Genomic DNA, 22,694 nt, shown 5'->3' on the forward strand with positions numbered 1-22,694 from the left:
ACACCAGACACACATGGTGTATTCATACACTTCATGTTTACTGTCAAGTTATAACATGGGTATCTTCTTATACACCAGTCACATATGGTGTATTCATACACCTCATGCTCACTGTCAAGTTGTTATAACATGGGTGTCTTCTTGTACACCAGTCACATATGGTGTATTCATACACCTCATGCTCATTGTTGAGTCATTAATTTTTGTTATCATACACCAGAGCAACCAAGCACAATGTACAGAATACGTGTGCGTTTAATTTTTTATTTTGCGTGGAAAAATCATTTAAACCATAACATATTTATTGTTTTACTAAAAATACAATTGTTGTTATACTGCCAACACACTTACCCTAAATTAGGGTGAAGCGATATACAAAGATAGGGAGCGTTAAACATATAGTAATGTGGGGGTAGATGGAACACTTTTAGCACATAATATTCAAATATACTGATGGTTTCAAACAAGTAACAACGGTCTATGGGAGTCGTGAGGATACGGTTTTATATTATATTTTAAACGTTTTTTGTTTACAGCCAAATGGGACGTGAAAAATGGATCAAAAGGCGTCCCATTTCCCCCCACATCACTATATATTTTTGTATCTACTAAGCAGGTTCTTAAATTTTGATTTTATTAATATATTTGTTAAAATGTAGATTTAAAAATTGAAACCTGTAGACAGCGATATGACACTTTATGTCATGTTTATGCGCTTTAAAGCATGTTTGTATGCAAGGCATTAAAAAAAATTGAAAGGTTACAAAACCTTATCCAAACGTTTTAAAGGCAGCTTTATATACATTTCAGATGTAGTATACAATTATAAGTTGATACAAGTTTTCACATAGTAAGTAGAAACATGTTACAAAAGCATGGAATCTGATGTAAGTCTTATTTTGAGGTTTCTACGATCTTTGTTCTTATGCTCGTCTTACTCTATACAAATATGTGCAGAACGTAGCCAAAAATAAGAAAAAATGTAATGATACTAGGGAATAATTAATACAGTACTGTGGGGTACGTACCGTTAAAACATAATATCCCATATTTCCTAATCGTGGCTTTACACAAAATATATGTTAGTACTGTGGTGTAAAAGGATACCGTTAGCACATATCATCCTATATTTCTTAATCTCGTTGTTAACATTTAATGACGTCCTTTTGGAGTCGTGAGAATACAGCTGAATATTTCTATAATTTCTTTTTACTAATAAAAGGGTGAATAAACGAAAATGAAAACATTTTACCCCAACCTACTATATCGTACTTTTATTATTAGTACCCTTGTTAGAAAACAGAACACTTGAATTGGTATAACAATGTAGGCTATACTAAATGGTTATATCACTTCAATCTAAAGCAAAGCAAAAATTATGCCGAAATTAACTGAAGCAAAATTGTTTTGTCTCGAGTGTTCAGTAATAGTATTCGTCTCCGCCATATCGGTTCTTTGGTAAGCCTGATTTTCTACCTTTACGTCGAGATCTACCGTAGCTTGTATAGAGTGTAGGTATTCCTACAGCAGCGGGGTAACCACTCGGATATTGTTGGTACATGCCCTCTGCCCCCGGCACCCAATGTCTCATGCCACCAGGAGCCTCAAAGTTAGGGCCGGCACTTTCCCCAAACACTTCTTTCGTAATATCATTACTTCTATTGCTCCAAGCTTTACCAACGTTGCCACCGATGTGATATAACTCGATCACATTAAGAACAACCATGATGCAACCAGTGACGTAGAACGTGCAGATCATAATTGTCTTCTCCTTAGGCCTAGAAATAAAATAGAACTATAATGATATCAAAAAATATCAATGTTATAACCCGACAGTGAGCATGAGGTGTATGAATCCACCTTGTGTGTCTGGTGTATAAGAAGACACCCATGTTATAACTCGACAGTGAGCATGAGGTGTATGAATACACCATGTGTGTCTGGTGTATAAGAAGACACCCATGTTATAACTCGACAGTGAGCATGAGATGCATGAATACACCATGTGTGCCTGGTGTATAAGAAGACACTTATGTTATAACTTTACAGTGAGCATGGGGTATATGAATACACCATGTGTGTCTGGTGTATCAGAAGACACCCTGTTAAAACTCGACAAAAAGCTTGAGATGTTTGAATACATCAAGTAATAACCTTTAAGCAAAGCTTGTTTAAACTGTTTTAAAAATATCAAAAAGCCACCCGCCAATCAAGTTTTAATCATACGTTTGTTTCGTTTACATAATCACGTCATTAGCTTGTTGACCTTAACGGTCCCTCTGACTTCGCCTTATTAGCAAATAATCTCTTCATAACCAAAGTCTACGATATTGTCATCTGGACAAACATACACCAGACTATATTTAAAAAAAAAAAGTTTGTAGATATTAAAGATACACCAATAGATACATGGCAACTTGGCGAACAAAGTTGGCAAACTTGTACAGAACTTGCCACACGCTATTTTCGCTTTCTGTATCTATTTTAGCTAATTGGTAGCTGTAGTCGTAAAGTTTTGGTCAGGAACTTTGAATATAGTAGATCGGAGTAAGATGATTACTGTTAATTACTATTCTCTTTTTTCGTTTTATTTGGCAGTGAACAGAAAATGCTTCTTTATTATTTACCATTTGTTAGTTTTTTTTTATAAGAATTATTTATCTGCATCCTAACGATTCTAAAAGTGCGTGTTTAATTAAAAAAAAAACATTATGAAATATGGAATGTTATGTACATACGTTAGTAATCACTTAAGTGTATGGTAGGGTGGGAGAAGATGGGACACATTTAGCACATATGATCCAAACATCCAGATCGTGTTTTAAACAGTTAACAACACTTCATGGGAGTCGTAAAGATACGGCTATATAACTCCTTGAATGTTCTCTGTTTGGTGATAAAGGAACGAGAAATAGAATGGATACGTGTCCCATTCTCCCCCAATTCTATTATATGTATTATAGATTCTATATACACACCTTGAAACGAAGCAATCGACCACATTGGGACAAGGCCAGTGACTGCATTGCCACAACTCAGGTACAACGAACTTGTAAGTATAGAGAAAGTATTGGCCAACCATGAATCCAACTTCGATCATCAATCTCATAAAAACCTGGTGATACATTCAAAATGCATCAGGTAAAACAAGAGAGCCTAGGTGTAATAAATGGCCACTACAATTGTAACTAAAACGAACAAGTGTAAAAAGTAATACATAAATCTACTTGCTATATGAAGATACACAAACGAATGCATTTTCCATAAAGGAATATGGTATAATGTAATTACCATACAGAAATATGTCATATTATATTTACCATAAAGAAATATGCTAAGAAGAGTTTAGGCGGATGATCTGTTTGTAGTTTCGTGGCGACAACTTCTTCGTCTTTGTCGTCTTTTTTCTCCTCTTTGGCTTTTATAACAAACACAATGATTAAAATCCAGAAGCTAGTAAACTGGGTTGCGGTAGAAATCCAGGTGGTTTAATAATAACATATTACAGCGTCCAAGTCTCAGCGCTGGCATTAATAGACAACCGACGTGTATTTCTGGTGTATGTCACTTGAGTTATTTTGGTGAAGTTTTAGACAGAAAATTAAAGGTCCGAATATGTTTTGATTTTTTAATTCAAAGTGTCGGTGCAAAAATACCAGATAGTTTCTCTGGGCAGACACTTTACGAAAATTTCTCCAACCCAGTGGGCTCATGTGGTTTGTCCAAATTATCAGCCGTAAGTCTCTATAACAAACCACACACTGAGACAATCTAATTGCGCATCGGGTGTACGATTACCTTAAACCGACAGTGTAATCCAGTAAATTATTAAAGTTCAATGTAATGTGTATTAACACCGTTGCAAACATTATAATGTGATGCGTTGTTTTAAATCCATATTAGCAAGCCAGGTTTACACGTAGGTTGAGTCTAGACACACCCTTCAACCAGGTGTGTACTCTGCCATTGCCGTTACCATGGCTGTCACGTTCTCTCGTCCTGTAACAATATTTGTTCACCCCAGAACTTGGCTCATCAAACAAAAGCGTGAGTAGATTTAACAATTAAATAAGCACTTGAGATCGTGCAATATTGTTCAAAGATTTCGGAATATTTGTACCATAAGATGAACTTTGTTAAAGTTAAATATCACATCATATAATATAACGGCTAAAATAAAACTGCGTAGGCCACTGTACCATAAATTAAAAATTTTAACTGTTTGTCCATCTTGATGTTTTAAACAATTAACATGAGTCATGTTTTAAACAATTAACATGAGTCCATGGTGGTTGTAAAGGTACGGTTTTATAATTCTTTGAACATTCTTTGTTTACCACCAATTGGGAAAAAATCGAATGTATCATCTTTCCCCTCCCTAACATACAGGTATTTCAACAATTACAATTATATAAACAGCTTAAATTGAACAATAAAGTGCTGTGGAGACGATTCGTACTACGAAATAATATCACAGAAAATTATACAAGACTATAGGCGTTTGTTTATTGTTTGTATTTTTTATAGACTTAGTATTTTACCAATGTTATTGCCTACAGTTAATTTATGCGTAATTTTGTTCGTCAATTTTATAAATCTTCTCATAATAATGTTGTTGCCACCTTATTTGGGTACGGTTTTATTATTTTCTTTTATATATTTCCAGTTTGTATTTCAGTGTGTAGTTTGTTATGAAGCGAAACTGATAATTTGGACCCATTTGATTTCACTCACACCTAAACATTCAGTAGTTGTGTATAAATAACTTACTTTCTGCTTTCTTTTCAACAACCTTTTTTGTTTCGTCCCCTTCTTTTGCACTCCTACGTTGTTCTTTTAGTTCAATAGCCTGTAACGTAATAAAACAATTACATAATGGTGGTTTACCACATCTTATGTTTACTGTCGTGTTGAATACTTTCCTGCTTATCCCTAGGGTGGGAAACCAAGGGGTTTACTATACGGGTGTTGCACACCATACATGGTGGCTTCATACACCTTATGCTTACTGTCAAGTTAAGATACTTTTATGTTTATCTTTAAAAGGGGAAACCAAAGGTTTTATTAGATAGGTGTTGCACACAATGCATGATGTCTTCATCCACAAGTCTGTTTGTAAAATCTTTCAACAAAGGCTGCGCCAGTTTGAGCAATTCGGAACCAGCTGTTTTATCAAATCAAATGTAGGTCAACTCTTTGGCACGAATTTCATATTTAGGTGCAACAAGCTTGGTTTAAACCATTGGTAAAAATGATGCAACCATTGATACATTGTGTTTGCTGATGGCAATTAATCATGCCGCACTGATCCAAGCGTTGACATGTGGCCAAACAAATATTAGAGAATGGTTAACCCGCCTTAGCAACACAGCGGCAATTAACCGGCAAGTTTCAAATATTATCATACGTGGAACGACCAGTATAGGTATCAAGTAGGTGGAGTTTTTTCTCACTGTCGAGTTATAACATGGGTGTCTTCTTATACACCAGACACACATGGTGTATTCATACACCTCATGCTCACTGTCGAGTTATAACATGGGTGTCTTCTTATACACCAGACACACATGATGTATTCATACACCTCATGCTTACTGTTAAGTTATAACATGGGTGTCATCTTATACACCAGACACACATGGTGTATTTATACACCTCATGCTCACTGTCGAGTTATAACATGGGTGTCTTTTTACACACATGGTGTATTTATATACCTCATGCTCACTGTCGAGTTATAACATGGGTGTCTTGTTATACACCAGACATACATGGTGTATTCATTTACCTCATGCTCACTGTCAAGTTATAACATGGGTGTCTTCTTATACACCAGACACACATGGTGTATTCATTTACCTCATGTTCACAGTACAGTTACGTATGTATACACCGGACACCCATCCATTTGTATCGGTCATTTTTTTAAAGGAAATAAAAAATAGGAATAAATTACTTTTAGCTTTTCCTTGGCGATCCATCTTTTCTTTTGCCGAATAGCTCTTGTGACCAGCGCTAGCTTGTGGGTTGTGTAAATACTGAATATTATCGACGCCAACGACACGGCAAGAATTTGAAAAAACCAGTAACGGATCTGAAAAGTCGTAAATATTAAATGGATTTTAAAACGAGTATAAGAATTTCTTTTCTTTTCGAAAAGGTCGGATTTAAACGTTCCTGCTTTGCTTTAGTTTTTGAATGGATTGTTAGGATGTTTTTCTTTTATTTTCTGTTGGAATCTTTTTCGGTTTAAAAGCTTTGGGCCATTTAGTTAAAATACTGTGTTTATGAGTGTTTTATTGCTTCTGTTCAAACAGTTGCCGATAAATCAAACGATTTATAAAACTGTGTCGCAATAGAAAGTGGTTTTCAACTTATATAATGGCATTTTAAGTTCTTGTATCACCGTAGACGGTTTACGTTTAAAAACAGAACTGCGTTTAAAACAAAAACTATTTCTAACCGATGGGGGTTGTCAATTTATATTAAAACTGACCTGAAATCCGTGTTTTATGCAACTTTGATAGAAATTATATGTTTAAACGTTTGATCAGTTTAATTGCTGATTGGGCATTGGTGTTTCCAAACAAACAATGTAACAATATGGCCCACTTCGCACGTACTTGTCGATGTTTAGTAATAACAAGTGTTGGCAAACAAACTAATCTATGTATTACTTAAGCTACCATGCTGGTAACTTTCACGGTTAAACGTATTGAGGCCATGTCTGCTTATTAACGCACTGCAACTTTCGATAATTTTAGTACGTTAATACAATCATGTACAAGTCTCTAAACTGCAATAGCTTCAGCAACTTGACTGTGGACATGATGGTGGAAACCAACGCTTTTATAAAATACCTGTATATCAACGAAAACTTCAAACTTACAGGAGAAATTGGACTAAATTCGTTAAAACAAACGTTCTTACAACCAGGAGACAAAGTATTGCAAACCATCCCGCCTTGATCCCCACTCCATGTCGCCTCTGTAGGAAGAACAAGATGTAAAAATTTTCTCTAACCGCACACGTTCATGTAATCTTCATACCGGTGTATTGATATCGATATAAAGAAGTGCAAATGAGTATTTTATGCTGGTCCTACATAGAGTTTAAATGGATTACAAGATAAAAAGGTGTGTATTGTTTATATGTTTTATAAACAAACCAACCGAAAGTCGTGTCAGCTTATCCACATACTGCAATATCTTCAGCAACTCGACTGTGGGCATGGGAGTGGCAACCATGGATAAGTCACTCAAGTTCCCACCCACGAGGATATAAATGACCAAACCAACCAAACGTCATGCCTGCTTATCCACACACTGCAATAGCCTCAGCAACTGGACTGTGGGCATGGGAGTGGCAACCATGGATAGGTCATTCAAGTTCCCACCCACGAGGATATAAATGACTGAACCCAGCAAAACCTTTGGCTAACACCAGCAACCAACTAATTACTAAACAAGAGTCGCTATACTTACTTGCAATAGCAATAGCGATCAAGAACCTCAACACGAAGAAAGAAGTAATCCAATATTTTCCAATCTGAGTTGAATGAGATCCTACTCCTTCCACCAACTTCTGCACAATATGCCAACCCATATTTTTTTAGAAATCTGTATTTATTTAAGCATTGCAAATCTAGAAACCTGTGGGAAGATGAATGAATGAATGTAACTTACTTTATCTTCGCGTGGCCAGAAAACGACAGTCGTTATAAAACGGATGTTCATACACCTCGTGCCAGCTTACGAGTCACTATGTATGTTACTTTAATGGTGATTATTTTTGGCGAGATTTTTTTATGTATGGCTGATAATTTGGACAAAACATTGGTCACCACTGGGTTGAAGCAAATTGCTGTAAAGTGTTTTGCCCAAGGAGACATACGCCTACAATGGTAGCAGCGTTAAGCCTTGAACCCATTACCTTCTGGTTCCAGGCAGGCGCGCCAACCAAGAATTTTAATAAAATTTATTTTGTAAAATTAAATATGTAGTAGACGGGGGATGGCACACCTTTTAGCCTCTGTTCTCTTCGCCGGTTTTTAAACAGAATATTTAATTAGTTGATCTAAGATACGTTTTATCTAATAGTGATGCATGTTAATAGATTATTGTTTTATATATTTCGTAGGTTGGGGAAGATGGGACACCTTAAGCACACAATGTACAAATAGCCTGATCGCATTTTAAACAATTAACAACGGTCTATTTAAGTTATCAGGAAATAGTTTTTTAATTCTTTGAACGTTTTTTATTTACAACCAAATGTCACAAGAAAATAGAATGAAAAAGTGTCCCATCTTCTCCCACCCTACTATACTGTATAATATGTGTTCAATTTAGCGGAGATTTGTACGCTAATAAATATTTATCTTATAATAGGGTTGGGGAAGATCGGATGCTTTTTTATTCTATTTTATCGTCCCATTTGCTAGTAAACAAAGAACATTCAAAGAATTATAAAACCATATTGTCACGACTTCCATAGACCGTTGTTAATCGTTTAAAACACGACCGGGATATTTGTATATTATCTGCTAAAATATATTTATTTATTTGCTAAAAATATTTATATATTATTCAACAGGCATCTTAATTTTTAAACCTTTTTAAGTGTTTTTTCTAGATTCCAACCAAACCATTATAGTTTGTTAGAGCTGTGCTGTCTTGTTTACTGGCTTTAGTTTTAATTCTGCTTACATATTTTTATTTTCGGCTTTATAAACCGAAATAGCAGGCTTATCTTTATAACTTTACTTATTTGTATTAACAGAAAACTTAATAACGCCCCTGTTTTTAATGATAATAATTTTTGCAACTTGTAATACAGCAATAGCAACTTGTAATACAGCAATAAACAGAACTTATAGATAAACTATAACTTTGCCTCTAATCTCACGAATAGGTTATTCGGTTGCAGAATACTAATTGGAAAAGCTGATGGGCTTTAAATTTTCTTTTCTCTTCTGTATATAACCAAACAACTTATTCATCTAATTTACTTGAATTGACATCCACTCCTAAAAGTACATGCGCCGTACTTAAATTAACATACAGTAACGTGGGAAAAGTTAGGACACATTTTACCTCTATTTTCTCGTCTCATTTAGCAGTAAACAAAAAAAATCAAAGAATTATAAAACCGTATTCTCACGACTTCCACTGTTAACTGTTTAAAACTTCAGGATATTTGGATATTACGTGCTAAATGTGTCCCATTTTTACCCTACTATATAATGACCCACATAAAAATCCATGCACCTACAGCCCATGTTATATACCAGGATAAGCAGCGCTGTACTGGAAATGCCATCTTATATAAACTAAAAGTTTACACAAGGTTTGGCCGCTAACATTTGCGGAGTAAATCTACGCCGTATTTACACACCACGTCTCACGGTCTACGCAAATAGAAAACCGCCTTCTTAACATAAAAACGTATCTATTTTACAAGCCAGAAGTATGCTATGCCAAAGTGACTGACACATTTTAGTGCTTGATAAAAAGAGAAAATTAATATTCTATGTATTTATGGTAAAACTGTTGCTTTTTTGGTAAAATAGTTGGAAATATCCATTTTCATGTTGTAGTGTTTGGAGTGTTTCTATTCAGCTAATGATCTGGCGAATAGTAAATCTATTTTAAAGGGGAAATCTTATTATATAAAGTATTGTAGAGTGGAGGAAAACGGGACACCTTTAAACATATAATTTCCAAATATTCTGATTAAACAATTAACAATTTTTTATGGGGTTGTGAAGATGCGGTTTGATAATTCTTTGAATGTTGGTTGTTTACTACCAAAATAGGACATGAAAAAAATCAAAACTGTTCCGGTATTTTCATACTACTATATTATTACCTTTTACTTTATTATTACCTTTTCAGCGTTTGGACCGTAACCAAAGTGTACCGGATTCGATGCTTGATGCTAATTTAGACTTGGCCCGTAAGTTAAAATCGTCCTTGAACCAACTAAGTGGTCACTAACGGGTTGTCCAAGTTGTCAGCCATACAATAACGCGTAGTTATATACATGACAACAGTAAGCGAACATAAGATGGAAAGTTCACCCGTTTCATTAATTGCAAGTAGATAGCCACGCAATTTAATCAAACGTAAACAATGTTCCAACGGGCGTTTTGTAACGATTTAAACTGCGGCAGGTAAAAATTACTTCCAGATTCTCCTGCTTTTAATTTTCACTGTACCCAAGTGTACGGTATAAGTAAACATACAATTTCCTCCTCCATGGTAAACATGAAGGTTGACTATCCTCATACATTATGTAATCTGAAATGCGATTTTCTTAGTACAACATTACGCTTTATAATAAATGCCTCGTCATTCGCTTTATTGAGTTACAAGTGTTCGGCAAGTACGTGAGTAATCATACATGTACAAGTCAAGGGCCCTTATGTAATAGTCAGACTGAAACAATAATGTTTAAAGTTACGATGTGTGTAACATTTATGAACCAGTAAACATTTGCAATGTGTAGAAATTTCTGGTTACTAAAAGTTTCTCGAAATATACCACGTATATCTGGTGCATGAGAAGACACCAATGTTATACCTCCACAGCGAGCATGAGGTGTATGAATACACCATGTGTGTCTGGTGCATAAGAAGACACCCATGTTATAACTTGACAGTGAGCATGAGGTGTATAAATACGCCATGTGTGTCTGGTGCATAAGAGGACACCAATGTTATAACTCGACAGTGAGCATGGGGTGTATGAATACACTGTTAGAAACTTTTACTGTAAAAGTCACTGGCAGCACTTTTTACGCGTGGCACGTTAAAAAATAACGTGTATTTTCAAAGTAAAAAGAAAACTGTAATAGTAAGTGAGAAATTTACGTTTTTCGGTAGAAATTAAGTCTAAAATCACCTTAAATTTTGTGGTAAACATCAACCAAAACTGGAAGTCTACGTGTATATTTACAGTAAAATTAAAACGTGCCCATGTTATACATAGATAGGGAGCATGAGGTGTATGAGAAGACACCCATGTTTTAATTCGACATTAAGCATGAGGTGTATCAATATACCATGTGTGTCTGGTGTATAAGAAGACACCCATGTTATAACTCGACATTAAGCATGAGGTGTATGAATACACCATGTGTGTCTGGTGTATAAGAACACACCCATGTTATAACTAGACATTGAGCATGAGGTGTATGAATACACCATGCGTGTCTGGTGTATAAGAAGACACCTATGTTATAACTCGACATTGAGCATGAGGTGTATGAATACACCGTGTGTCTGGTGTATAAGAAGACATCCATGTTATAACTCGACAGCGAGCATGAGGTGTATAAATACACCATGTGTGTCTGGTGTATAAGAAGACACCTATGTTATAACTCGACAGTGAGCATGAGGTGTATGAATACGCCACGTGTGTCTGGTGTATAAGAAGACATCTATGTTATAACTCGACAGCGAGCATGAGGTGTATAAATACACCATGTGTGTCTGGTGTATAAGAAGACACCTATGTTATAACTCGACAGTGAGCATGAGGTGTATGAATACGCCACGTGTGTCTGGTGTATAAGAAGACACCCATGTTATAACTCGACATTAAGCATGAGGTGTATAAATACGTCATGTGTGTCTGGTGTATAAGAAGACATCTATGTTATAACTCGACATTGAGCATGAGGTGTATGAATACGCCACGTGTGTCTGGTGTATAAGAAGACACCCATGTTATAACTCGACAGTGAGCATGAGGTGTACGAAAACACCATGTGTGTCCGGTGTATAAGAAGACATCTATGTTATAACTCGACAGTGAACATGAGGTGTATGAATACGCCACGTGTGTCTGGTGTATAAGAAGACACCCATGTTATAACTCGACAGTAAGCATGAGGTGTATGAATACACCATGTGTGTCTGGTGTATAAGAAGACATCTATGTTATAACTCGACATTAAGCATGAGGTGTATGAATACGCCATGTGTGTCTGGTGTATAAGAAGACACCCATGTTATAACTCGACAGCGAGCATGAGGTGTATAAATACACAATGTGTGTCTGGTGTATAAGAAGACACCTATGTTATAACTCGACATTGAGCATGAGGTGTATGAATACACCGTGTGTGTCTGGTGTATAAGAAGACACCCATGTTATAACTCGACAGCGAGCATGAGGTTGTGGGGGGCGGCTAATGTTGAAGTTGTTGCTCGCGCTCCGCAGCCTCGCGACGACGCTGTTCCATCCTGCCCCGACGCACGCGCTATCCGACTCCGCAACGCATTGCACGCCGATGTATGACACTTGTACGGCACATCTCAGTTTATTGTACGGTGAAAGTGCGACATCGAGCTTAGAGACAAAGTGAGAACAGCAGGGTATTGCAAGCCCCGTACTGCCTGACAGTACAGGAAAGTGAAGGTTTATATAACGAAAAACACGTGTAGCAAAACAATAAAACGCGTCATTGGCATGTGGCAATTGCCTCGCCTGGCATACACACAACTGGGTAATTGTTTTATTATCACGATTAGAATGACGGGAAAGTAGATGTTACGAAAGCAGCGAAACTGCATTCTATTCCTGTCATGCTTTTGTTATCGCTATACAACGTTGCTTTATATTCAATCTTTATGCATTAGTGTTAAATTTAGCTATCTTTATATCATTAAATCTGTGCTAGAGCACAATCAACCGCTACAAATACGCCCACACCACACAAAATGGTTTCATATACGTCCGCAATCGCGAGTATTGTTCATTTGTTCCTCATCTTGAAATTGTTTTGTCGCTACTTGATATGTTCACGACGGTAGACTTGTTGCAAGATTCGCAACTTCTTGTGTTGAGCAGACTAGACTAGGCATCGATGAGGACATTTGATCAAATTTCGCTCACGCTTTCGTAGTGTCGTGCAGGGTATCAGTAGAGTATCAGTACTCGAGCAGCAGATTGTCTGAAAAACAAATTGGAGAGAAAGTACTAATGCCATAGAGATTGAATATTTAAATACAATAACGAGCGGGTAAGATATAGGTAGAGATAAAACTGGGTTTTAAACGACAAATGGCTTCTGCAGTAACAAGCGAACAATTTACTGTAAGGTAGTGGATCAGGTATAGGCAGCTGAATCCCTGTGAGTGTGCTAACTCACAATATGCATACAAATATAAGACCAAAGAGGAATAGACATTCGGGCCATAACATTAATGAAACCCTGCGAGTGTATTAACTCACAATAAGCCTAAAAAATAGGTATAAGAGGGCATTTTGCCATCAATCGTTGGGGGAAAACATTATTTTACCCATCTCAACGGTTATGCTTGTTGGGGTCTTAGTCAGACTCACCTCAACAGTAATAAAGTATAAAGCACACATAACAACTCAACGGTTATGCTAGTTGGAGGTCTTTGTCGGACCCTACTTCAACAGTAATAAAGTATATAGTATTCGGGCCACATAGACTAGTGAAACCCTGTGAGCGGTCAGCTCACAATATGCATAAAGTACATAAACAGAAAAAGATTCACCGTTGACTGCAGTTGCCATCAGAAGGATTGTGTCCAGCGGTTCACCAATTGTGGGGGGCGGCTAATGTTGAAGTTGTGGGTTCGCGCTCCGCAGCCTCGCGACGACGCTGTTCCATCCTGCCCCGACGCACACGCTATCCGACTCCGCAACGCATTGCACGCCGATGTATGACACTTGTACGGCACATCTCAGTTTATTGTACGGTGAAAGTGCGACATCGAGCTTAGAGACAAAGTGAGAACAGCAGGGTATTGCAAGCCCCGTACTGCCTGACAGTACAGGAAAGTGAAGGTTTATATAACGAAAAACACGTGTAGCAAAACAATAAAACGCGTCATTGGCATGTGGCAATTGCCTCGCCTGGCATACACACAACTGGGTAATTGTTTTATTATCACGATTAGAATGACGGGAAAGTAGATGTTACGAAAGCAGCGAAACTGCATTCTATTCCTGTCATGCTTTTGTTATCGCTATACAACGTTGCTTTATATTCAATCTTTATGCATTAGTGTTAAATTTAGCTATCTTTATATCATTAAATCTGTGCTAGAGCACAATCAACCGCTACAAGGTGTATAAATATACCCTGTGTGTCTGGTGTATAAGAAGACACCTATGTTATAACTCGACAGTGAGCATGAGGTGTATGAATACGACATGTGTGTCTGGTGTATAAGAAGACACCTATGTTATAACTCGACAGTCAGCATGAGGTGTACGAAAACACCATGTGTGTCTGGTGTATAAGAAGACACCCATGTTATAACTCGACAGTGAGCATGAGGTGTATGAATACACCATGTGTGTCCGGTGTATAAGAAGACATCCATGTTATAACTTGAAAGTGAGCATGAGGTGTATGAATACGCCATGTGTGTCTGGTGAATAAGAAGACACCCATGTTATAACTCGACATTAAGCATGAGGTGTATGAATACGCCATGTGTGTCTGGTGTACTATCTTTGTACAACAACCAAAGTCGAGTAATGAGTTAAATCATCATACAGGCCTCTCTTGAGCAAAACACTTTGAAACGATCGTTCCGTATTGAATTAATAAACGTCTGTGTAAACTTCTATTACAGTCGGCAATGCAAAATATTTTGCAACAGTAAATCTAACCCTTATTTGGAATGGGTTACCCGCCTTAACACTGTATGTCCATGATTCGTTGTGCGGACTTCCAAAAACACGAATGTATCGTAATTACTGTGGGGGAGGGGGGAGGGAGGCAACAACAGCCATATAACCCAAGTTTTCTTTTTAAACAACTCGTGCCGGCTGACAATAAAGTTACCACAACACAGGGTATATTTGCCGATGTTCAATTTATTAAAATTGTACCTTTGCAGCTTGAAAGGAAACCTCATTATAATCTAATTTGAGAATCAAAATCTTCGGACTCATGGTCTGGATCTAAAAAATTAAATGTTCTTATTACCATGTTAAATAAAAAAAAAACTTATTTATTCTAGCATGGCGTAGTAACAAAGACCATCGTTATAATAAAGGGGTTTTGTTTCATACACTTCGTGCCCACTTATGAGATACTATGTAAGTAACTTTGTAGGTGATTACTTTAATGACTCTCTTTATGTTTTGTGTATACTTGATAATTTGGACAAACCATTAGTGACCACTAGGTTTGAAACAATTGTTGTTAAGTGTTTTGCCCAAAGACAAAAATGGCAGCAGCTTTGAGCCTTGAAACTGTAACCTCTAGCATACAGGCAGGCGCGCTATTCGTTGAGCCACGGCATCATTTTTTTAAACATTTTATTAAACTTAATTATACTGTTAACTTTTACAGACGTTAAAAGGCTATTATAATTAACACAACGACAATACATTATTACATTTGTTGGTTTGGTATCTGTAAACTTACTTTCATTCATTTCTGGCATTTCTTCTTGGTTATAAGCGATTATACGACGACGACGACGACCAACACGGCGACGACCACCAAGCCACCAAGCAGTAGTAGTTTCAGTGAGGACGAGAAGTCCGATGAGAAGCAAAAGTAGAAGTGCTGACTTGTTCATCTGCAGTAAAATATAATTACTACTAGCCATACAAAGAACAATACAGTTTACTCACGTTGTTTCTTTTGAAGAACGGATGAAATATTGCAAAACCAAGCGCATTTTATAACTAGCGTTGTTTGATTGTTTCCGATGCATCTGCTTTCAAGAGTAAAATCCCTTCTTCTCAGTAAAATTCCTTTTTCTTATTAAAATCCCTTTTTTAACAAAATCCTTTCTTCTCAATAAAATTCATTTTTCTTATTAAAATCCTGTTTTCAACAAAATCCTTTCTTCTCAATAAAATTTCTTTCTCTCAATTAAATCTCTTCTCAATTAATCTCTCTCTTGATAAATCCCTTCTTTTCACTAAATGCGCCGCCCGATTTCGTAGATTTCTACCGATGAGTTCCTTGTGTAATGCATTCAGTTCGCACTGTATGGATTAATACGCCTGAAAAAACAATCGAAATTTTATTGCAGGATTTGACTAAACTTTGCTTAATACCAAACACAAGTAACGCGGCTACTTTAGATAATGTTCCATGTTTTGTTGAAATATTTTGATAATGTCTTACGGTATACAGCAGAATAAATGTTGACCACACTGAAGTCTTGCGTTGTATTATCCAAAATGTAATATACTCATTGTCATGAACAGTACATTCAAATAAGCTTGAAAAATCTTTTAATATAGTTCAACAACAATGAACTAAACTTTTCGAGTGTTCTTGCGATTGTTTAACATCAGCTAAAAAAAGTTTCACATTTAAATGTAAATTGTCGCGTACACTTTCGTCGATATACGATACTCCTGTCTTTCAATTTATCCTGAACAACCGTTTCATCACGTAGCCATGTCTAGACAAGAAATTCCTAAGGACCTCGATACTGCGGCAATAAGATAATTAACAAACAAATAAACGTTTAAATGAACGCTCTGTGTCGAAAACAGAGAATGAAAGAAAGAATTAACCAGAAAGTTAACGGATGGTTATTAAATGGAAACCATGATCTCTAACTATAGTGCAGGCGTCATGTCTAGAGAGGAAGCGTAAAAGGAAATAACAAAGCGATTAAATGGATTCTCTCTCACGAAAACACGAACCATGATCTAACTATAGTGCAATCATGTCTAGAGAGGAAGCGTAAAAGGAAATAACAAAGTGATTAAATGGATTCTCTCTCTCGAAAACACGAAAGATGAAATGACAGCTTTAGTAAAATGAAAACTTAATAAGTTTGATTTCAAAGTTTACGATATACGATATTATAATAAGTTATCGGTTTATGTATAATTTGTTTGTTTTTCTAATATGGCACAGTATATTTAATGCTTCCTCTTGACCAGAAGTTAGTAGATCGAGCCTCTTACTGCTACCATGTGAACATGGGTGTCATGAAATAGGACAAGGTAATTACCCCAACAAAGTGGAACAGTGCGGGTTGTTTAAATTGTCATTCTTACATTAAACCTAAAATTTAGAAGTAAATACCTCTTGTTATAACATGCCACAGTATTTGGCGCGTCTGCTTCTTGTTTAGGAATCGAGCCCCTATGCTGCCACCATGTGTGCATGCGTGTCCGCAGCATAGATATCATATATGCGCATAGTACGTATTTAACCAATGTGAAATCGTATGTCCTTAGCGACGCAAAATGGCGGCATTCTAATCGACTTCAATATTGGACACTAGTTGCGTTATATATATAATATCTATGGTCCATTGTTCACTATGAAATTATGTGTACATAGCTTGTGTTCCGGACAGATTGCAGCTGTAGCTTCGTGGCCGGTACTCAGATCAATGAAACAGGTACGTTAGTTTGAACAGGTACGTTAGTTTGTTGGTTTGACTTCATATTAGAGTTTGTCAAGGATTACGCAAAAAATTGCCGCACCATTGCATAAACTTACAGAGAAAGGTCACAAGTTCGATTGGTCAGACGAATGTCAACAGTCATTTTCCGCTCTAAAAGATGTCCTGGTTGTAGCTCATATACTACAATACACTTGCTTTTCTCGTGCTTTCATAGTAGACACAGATGCTTCTGGCCACGCACAGGAATGCGTGCTTGAACAAGTCATTGACGGAAAAGAAAATGTAGCAGAATGACACTACTCTACCACGCAAAACGAGTTACTCGCAGATCTTTGCAACAAAACTATTTAAATTCTATCTTTTAGGCTGGAAGTTCACTTTACGAACAGATCACGCATCTCTCCGATAGCTGTGGAAATCTCGGGAAATCTACGCGCAATGTGGCCGTTGGGTAGAATACTTGGCCCAATTCAACTTCGAGATTGAACATCGCCCGCAAAAGTCAAACCCAAGAACGCTGATTCGTTGAGTCGCCGAGACGAGGACGACAACTGTCCGTACAACGTTAAGGAGGAAAAGATATCACGCAACAAAAATGAAATTCGTAAAGTATATGGAATTAATTTACTTATTTTATGGGACTGCCCTTTGACCGAATAACGCGAAGCCCATTTTTAGCTGGCTGGAACGTGGAGTCAGACCCGAATACTGTAAAGTTAAAAACTACAATCAGAATCTTGTCGTTATTAGACTCCGTTTTAGAAATTAAGACCCTAAAACGATGTTATATACATAAGGGGCGATGTCAGTACCATACCCGAGTGTGTCACAGAAAAAAATATATTGCTGCAGAATTTACGTCTGAAAGTCTTGTATTCCCTTCATGATGTATAGCACATGGTGGGGCACATCAGGGAATGACAAAGACTCTGGGGAAGATTTCGGAACGATTTTATTGGCCACAGTGGGGAGAGTATGTTCAAACCTATTGTCCGCAGTGTAGAACCCGTGTGCTGAATAAAAGACCGATTAAATTTAACCGCACCTTTAGTACCATCGCAGGAAACAAGAGCGTTGCAGCGTATCGAGATTGACGTCCTTGGCCCCCTCCCAGTGACATCACTAGGGTTCCAATACATACTTGTCACCTGTGATGTGTTCACCAAGTATGTACGAGCCTACACCATGTGTGTCTGGTGTATAAGAAGACACCTATGTTATAACTCGACAGTGAGCATGAGGTGTATGAATACACCATGTGTGTATGGTGTATAAGAAGACATCTATGTTATAACTCGACATTGAGCATGGGGTGTATGAATACGCCGCGTGTGTCTGGTGTATAAGAAGACACCCATGTTATAACTTGACATTGAGCATGGGGTGTATGAATACGCCACGTGTGTCTGGTGTATAAGAAGACATCTATGTTATAACTCGACATTGAGCATGGGGTGTATGAATACGCCACGTGTGTCTGGTGTATAAGAAGACACCCATGTTATAACTTGACATTAGACATGAGGTGTATAAATACGTCATGTGTGTCTGGTGTATAAGAAGACACCCATGTTATAACTTGAGATTAAGCATGAGGTGTATGAATACACCATGTGTGTCTGGTGCATAAGAAGACACCTATGTTATAACTCGACATTGAGCATGAGGTGTATGAATACACCATGTGTGTCTGGTGTATAAGAAGACACCCATGTTATAACTTGAGATTAAGCATGAGGTGTATGAATACACTATGTGTGTCTGGTGTATAAGAAGACACCTATGTTATAACTCGACAGTGAGCATGTGAAGCGTATGAGTACACCATGTGTGTCTGGTGTATAAGAAGACACCCACGTTATAACTCGACAGTAAGCATGAGGTGTATGAATACACCATGTGTGTCTGGTTTATAAGAAGACACCCACGTTATAACTGGACAGTAAGCATGAGGTGTATGAATACGACATGTGTGTCCGGTGTACAAGAAGACACCCATGTAATAACTCGACAGTGAGCATGAGGTGTATGAATACGACATGTGTGTCCGGTGTATAAGAAGACACCCATGTTATAACTCGAGATTAAGCATGAGGTGTATGAATACACCATGTGTGTCTGGTGTATAAGAAGACACGCATGTTATAACTTGACATTAAGCATGAGGTGTATGAATCCACCATGTGTGTCTGGTTTATAAGAAGACACCCACGTTATAACTGGACAGTAAGCATGAGGTGTATGAATACGACATGTGTGTCCGGTGTACAAGAAGACACCCATGTAATAACTCGACAGTGAGCATGAGGTGTATGAATACGACATGTGTGTCCGGTGTATAGGAAGACACCCATGTTATAACTCGAGATTAAGCATGAGGTGTATGAATACGACATGTGTGTCCGGTGTACAAGAAGACACCCATGTTATAACTTGAGATTAAGCATGAGGTGTATGAATACACCATGTGTGTCTGGTGTATAAGAAGACACCCATGTTATAACTTGAGTTTAAGCATGAGGTGTACGAAAACACCATGTGTGTCTGGTGTATAAGAAGACACCTATGTTATAACTCGACATTGAGCATGAGGTGTATGAATACGACATGTGTGTCCGGTGTACAAGAAGACACCCATGTTATAACTTGAGATTAAGCATGAGGTGTATGAATACACCATGTGTGTCTGGTGTATAAGAAGACACCCATGTTATAACTTGAGATTAAGCATGAGGTGTACGAAAACACCATGTGTGTCTGGTGTATAAGAAGACACCCATGTTATAACTTGACATTAAGCATGAGGTGTATGAATACGCCATGTGTGTCTGGTGTACTATCTTTGTACAACAACCAAAGTCGAGTAATGAGTTAAATCATCATACAGGCCTCTCTTGAGCAAAACACTTTGAAACGATCGCTCCGTTTTGAATTAATAAACGTCTGTGTAAACTTCTATTACAGTCGGCAATGCAAAATATTTTGCAACAGTAAATCTAACCCTTATTTGGAATGGGTTACCCGCCTTAACACTGTGTGTCCATGATTCGTTTTGAGGACTTCCAAAAACACGAATGTATCGTAATTACTGTGGGGGCGGGGGGGGGTGGGGGGGGGAGGCAACAACAGTCATATAACCCAAGTTTTCTTTTTAAACTACTCGTGCCGGCTGACAATAAAGTTACCACAACACAGGGTATATTTGCTGATGTTCAATTTAATTAGAATTGTACCTTTGCAGCTTGAAAGGAAACCTCATTATAATCTAATTTGAGAATCAAAATCCTCGGACTCATGGTCTGGAACTAAAAATTAAATGTTCTTATTAGCATGTTGAATAAAAAAAAAACTTATTTATTCTAGCATGGCGTAGTAACACAGACCATCGTTATAATAAAGGGGTTTTGTTTCATACACTTCGTGCCCGCTTATGAGATACTATGTAATTAACTTTGTAGGTGATTACTTTAATGACTCTCTTTATGTTTTGTTTTGTGTATACTTGATAATTTGGACAAACCATTAGTGACCACTAGGTTTGAAACAATTGTTGTTAAGTGTTTTGCCCAAAGACAAAAATGGCAGCAGCTTTGAGCCTTGAACCTGTAACCTCTAGCATACAGGCAGGCGCGCTAGTCGTTGAGCCACGGCATCATATTTTAAAACATTTTATTAAACCTAATTATACTGTTAACTTTTACAGACGTTAAAATGCTAATATAATTAACACAACGACAATACATTTGTTGGTTTGGTATCTGTAAACTTACTTTCATTCATTTCTGGCATTTCTTCTTGATTATAAGCGATTATACGACGACGACCAACACGGCGACGACCACCAAGCCACCAAGCAGTAGTAGTTTCAGTGAGGACGAGAAGTCCGATGAGAAGCAAAAGTAGAAGTGCTGACTTGTTCATCTGCAATAAAATATAATTACTACTAGCCATACAAAGAACAATACAGTTACTCACGTTGTTTCTTTTGAAGAACCGATGAAATATTGCAAAACCAAGCGCATTTTATAACTAGCGTTGTTTGATTGTTTCCGATGCATCTGCTTTCAAAAGTAAAATCCCTTCTTCTCAATAAAATTCCTTTTTCTTATTAAAATCCCTTTTTCAACAAAATCCTTTCTTCTCAATAAAATTCATTTTTCTTATTAAAATCCTGTTTTCAACAAAATCCTTTCTTCTCAATAAAATTCCTTTTTCTTATTAAAATCCTGTTTTCAACAAAATCCTTTCTTCTCAATAAATTTTCTTTCTCTCAATTAAATCTCTTCTCAATTAATCTCTCTCTTGATAAATCCCTTCTTTTCACTAAATGCGCCGCCCGATTTCGTAGATTTCTACCGATGAGTTCCTTGTGTAATGCATTCAGTTCGCACTGTATGGATTAATACGCCTGAAAAAACAATCGAAATTCTATTGCAGGATTTGACTAAACTTTGCTTAATACCAAACACAAGTAACGCGGCTACTTTAGATAATGTTCCATGTTTTGTTGAAATATTTTGATAATGTCTTACGGTATACAGCAGAATAAATGTTGACCACACTGAAGTCTTGCGTTGTATTACCCAAAATGTAATATATTCATTGTCATGAACAGTACATTCAAATAGGCTTGAAAAATCTTTCAATATAGTTCAACAACAATGAACTAAACTTTTCGAATGTTCTTGCGATTGTTTAACATCAGCTAAAAAAAGTTTCACATTTAAATGTAAATTGTCGCGTACACTTTCGTCGATATACGATACTCCTCTCTTTAAATTTTTCCTGAACAACCGCTTCATCACGTAGTCATGTCTAGACAGGAAATTCCTAAGGACGTCGATACTGCGGCAATAAGATAATTAACAAACAAATAAACGTTTAAATGAACGCTCTGTGTCGAAAACAGAGAATGAAAGAAAGAATTAACCAGAAAGTTAACGGGTGGTTATTAAATGGAAACCATGATCTCTAACTATAGTGCAGGCGTCATGTCTAGAGAGGAAGCGTAAAAGGAAATAACAAAGCGATTAAATGGATTCTCTCTCTCGAAAACACGAACCATGATCTAACTATAGTGTAGTCATGTCTAGAGAGGAAGCGTAAAAGGAAATAACAAAGTGATTAAATGGATTCTCTCTCTCGAAAACACGAAAGATGAAATGACAGCTTTAGTAAAATGAAAACTTAATAAGTTTGATTTCAAAGTTTACGATATACGATATTATAATAATTTATCGGTTTTTGTATAATTTGTTTGTTTTTCTAATATGGCACAGTATATTTAATGCTTCTTCTTGACCAGAAG

General features: G+C 37.0%; 1 protein-coding gene and 3 long non-coding RNA genes across 4 annotated transcripts; 1 reads left to right on the forward strand and 3 right to left on the reverse strand.

Moving 5' to 3' along the window:
* Window positions 1-244: 244 nt before the first annotated feature.
* On the reverse strand, window positions 245-7,652 carry LOC149725547 (gap junction beta-2 protein-like). Its single transcript, XM_089891341.1, has 7 exons — window positions 7,485-7,652; window positions 6,890-6,987; window positions 5,957-6,094; window positions 4,771-4,849; window positions 3,321-3,418; window positions 2,979-3,115; window positions 245-1,778 (listed from the first exon to the last, which is right to left on the reverse strand). Exons 1-7 carry the CDS (start codon window positions 7,603-7,605, stop codon window positions 1,421-1,423), a joined length of 1,029 nt encoding a protein of 342 aa, XP_089747467.1. The 5' UTR covers window positions 7,606-7,652; the 3' UTR covers window positions 245-1,420.
* A 4,659-nt stretch (window positions 7,653-12,311) lies between these two features.
* On the reverse strand, window positions 12,312-15,798 carry LOC149725548 (uncharacterized). Its single transcript, XR_016386442.1, has 3 exons — window positions 15,639-15,798; window positions 15,427-15,583; window positions 12,312-14,957 (listed from the first exon to the last, which is right to left on the reverse strand). It is a non-coding gene; the product is annotated as an uncharacterized LOC149725548 (long non-coding RNA).
* Window positions 15,799-16,295: 497 nt separating this feature from the next.
* LOC149725549 (uncharacterized) lies at window positions 16,296-20,483 on the forward strand. The gene is made up of 2 exons (XR_016386445.1): window positions 16,296-17,380; window positions 17,752-20,483. It is a non-coding gene; the product is annotated as an uncharacterized LOC149725549 (long non-coding RNA).
* A 100-nt stretch (window positions 20,484-20,583) lies between these two features.
* LOC149725550 (uncharacterized) lies at window positions 20,584-21,521 on the reverse strand. The gene is made up of 3 exons (XR_016386443.1): window positions 21,362-21,521; window positions 21,157-21,307; window positions 20,584-20,691 (listed from the first exon to the last, which is right to left on the reverse strand). It is a non-coding gene; the product is annotated as an uncharacterized LOC149725550 (long non-coding RNA).
* Window positions 21,522-22,694: the final 1,173 nt, after the last annotated feature.

This window comes from Ciona robusta, chromosome 13 (assembly GCF_009617815.1).
Source record: "Ciona robusta chromosome 13, ASM961781v2".
Classification (NCBI taxonomy): Eukaryota; Metazoa; Chordata; class Ascidiacea; order Phlebobranchia; family Cionidae; genus Ciona; species Ciona robusta.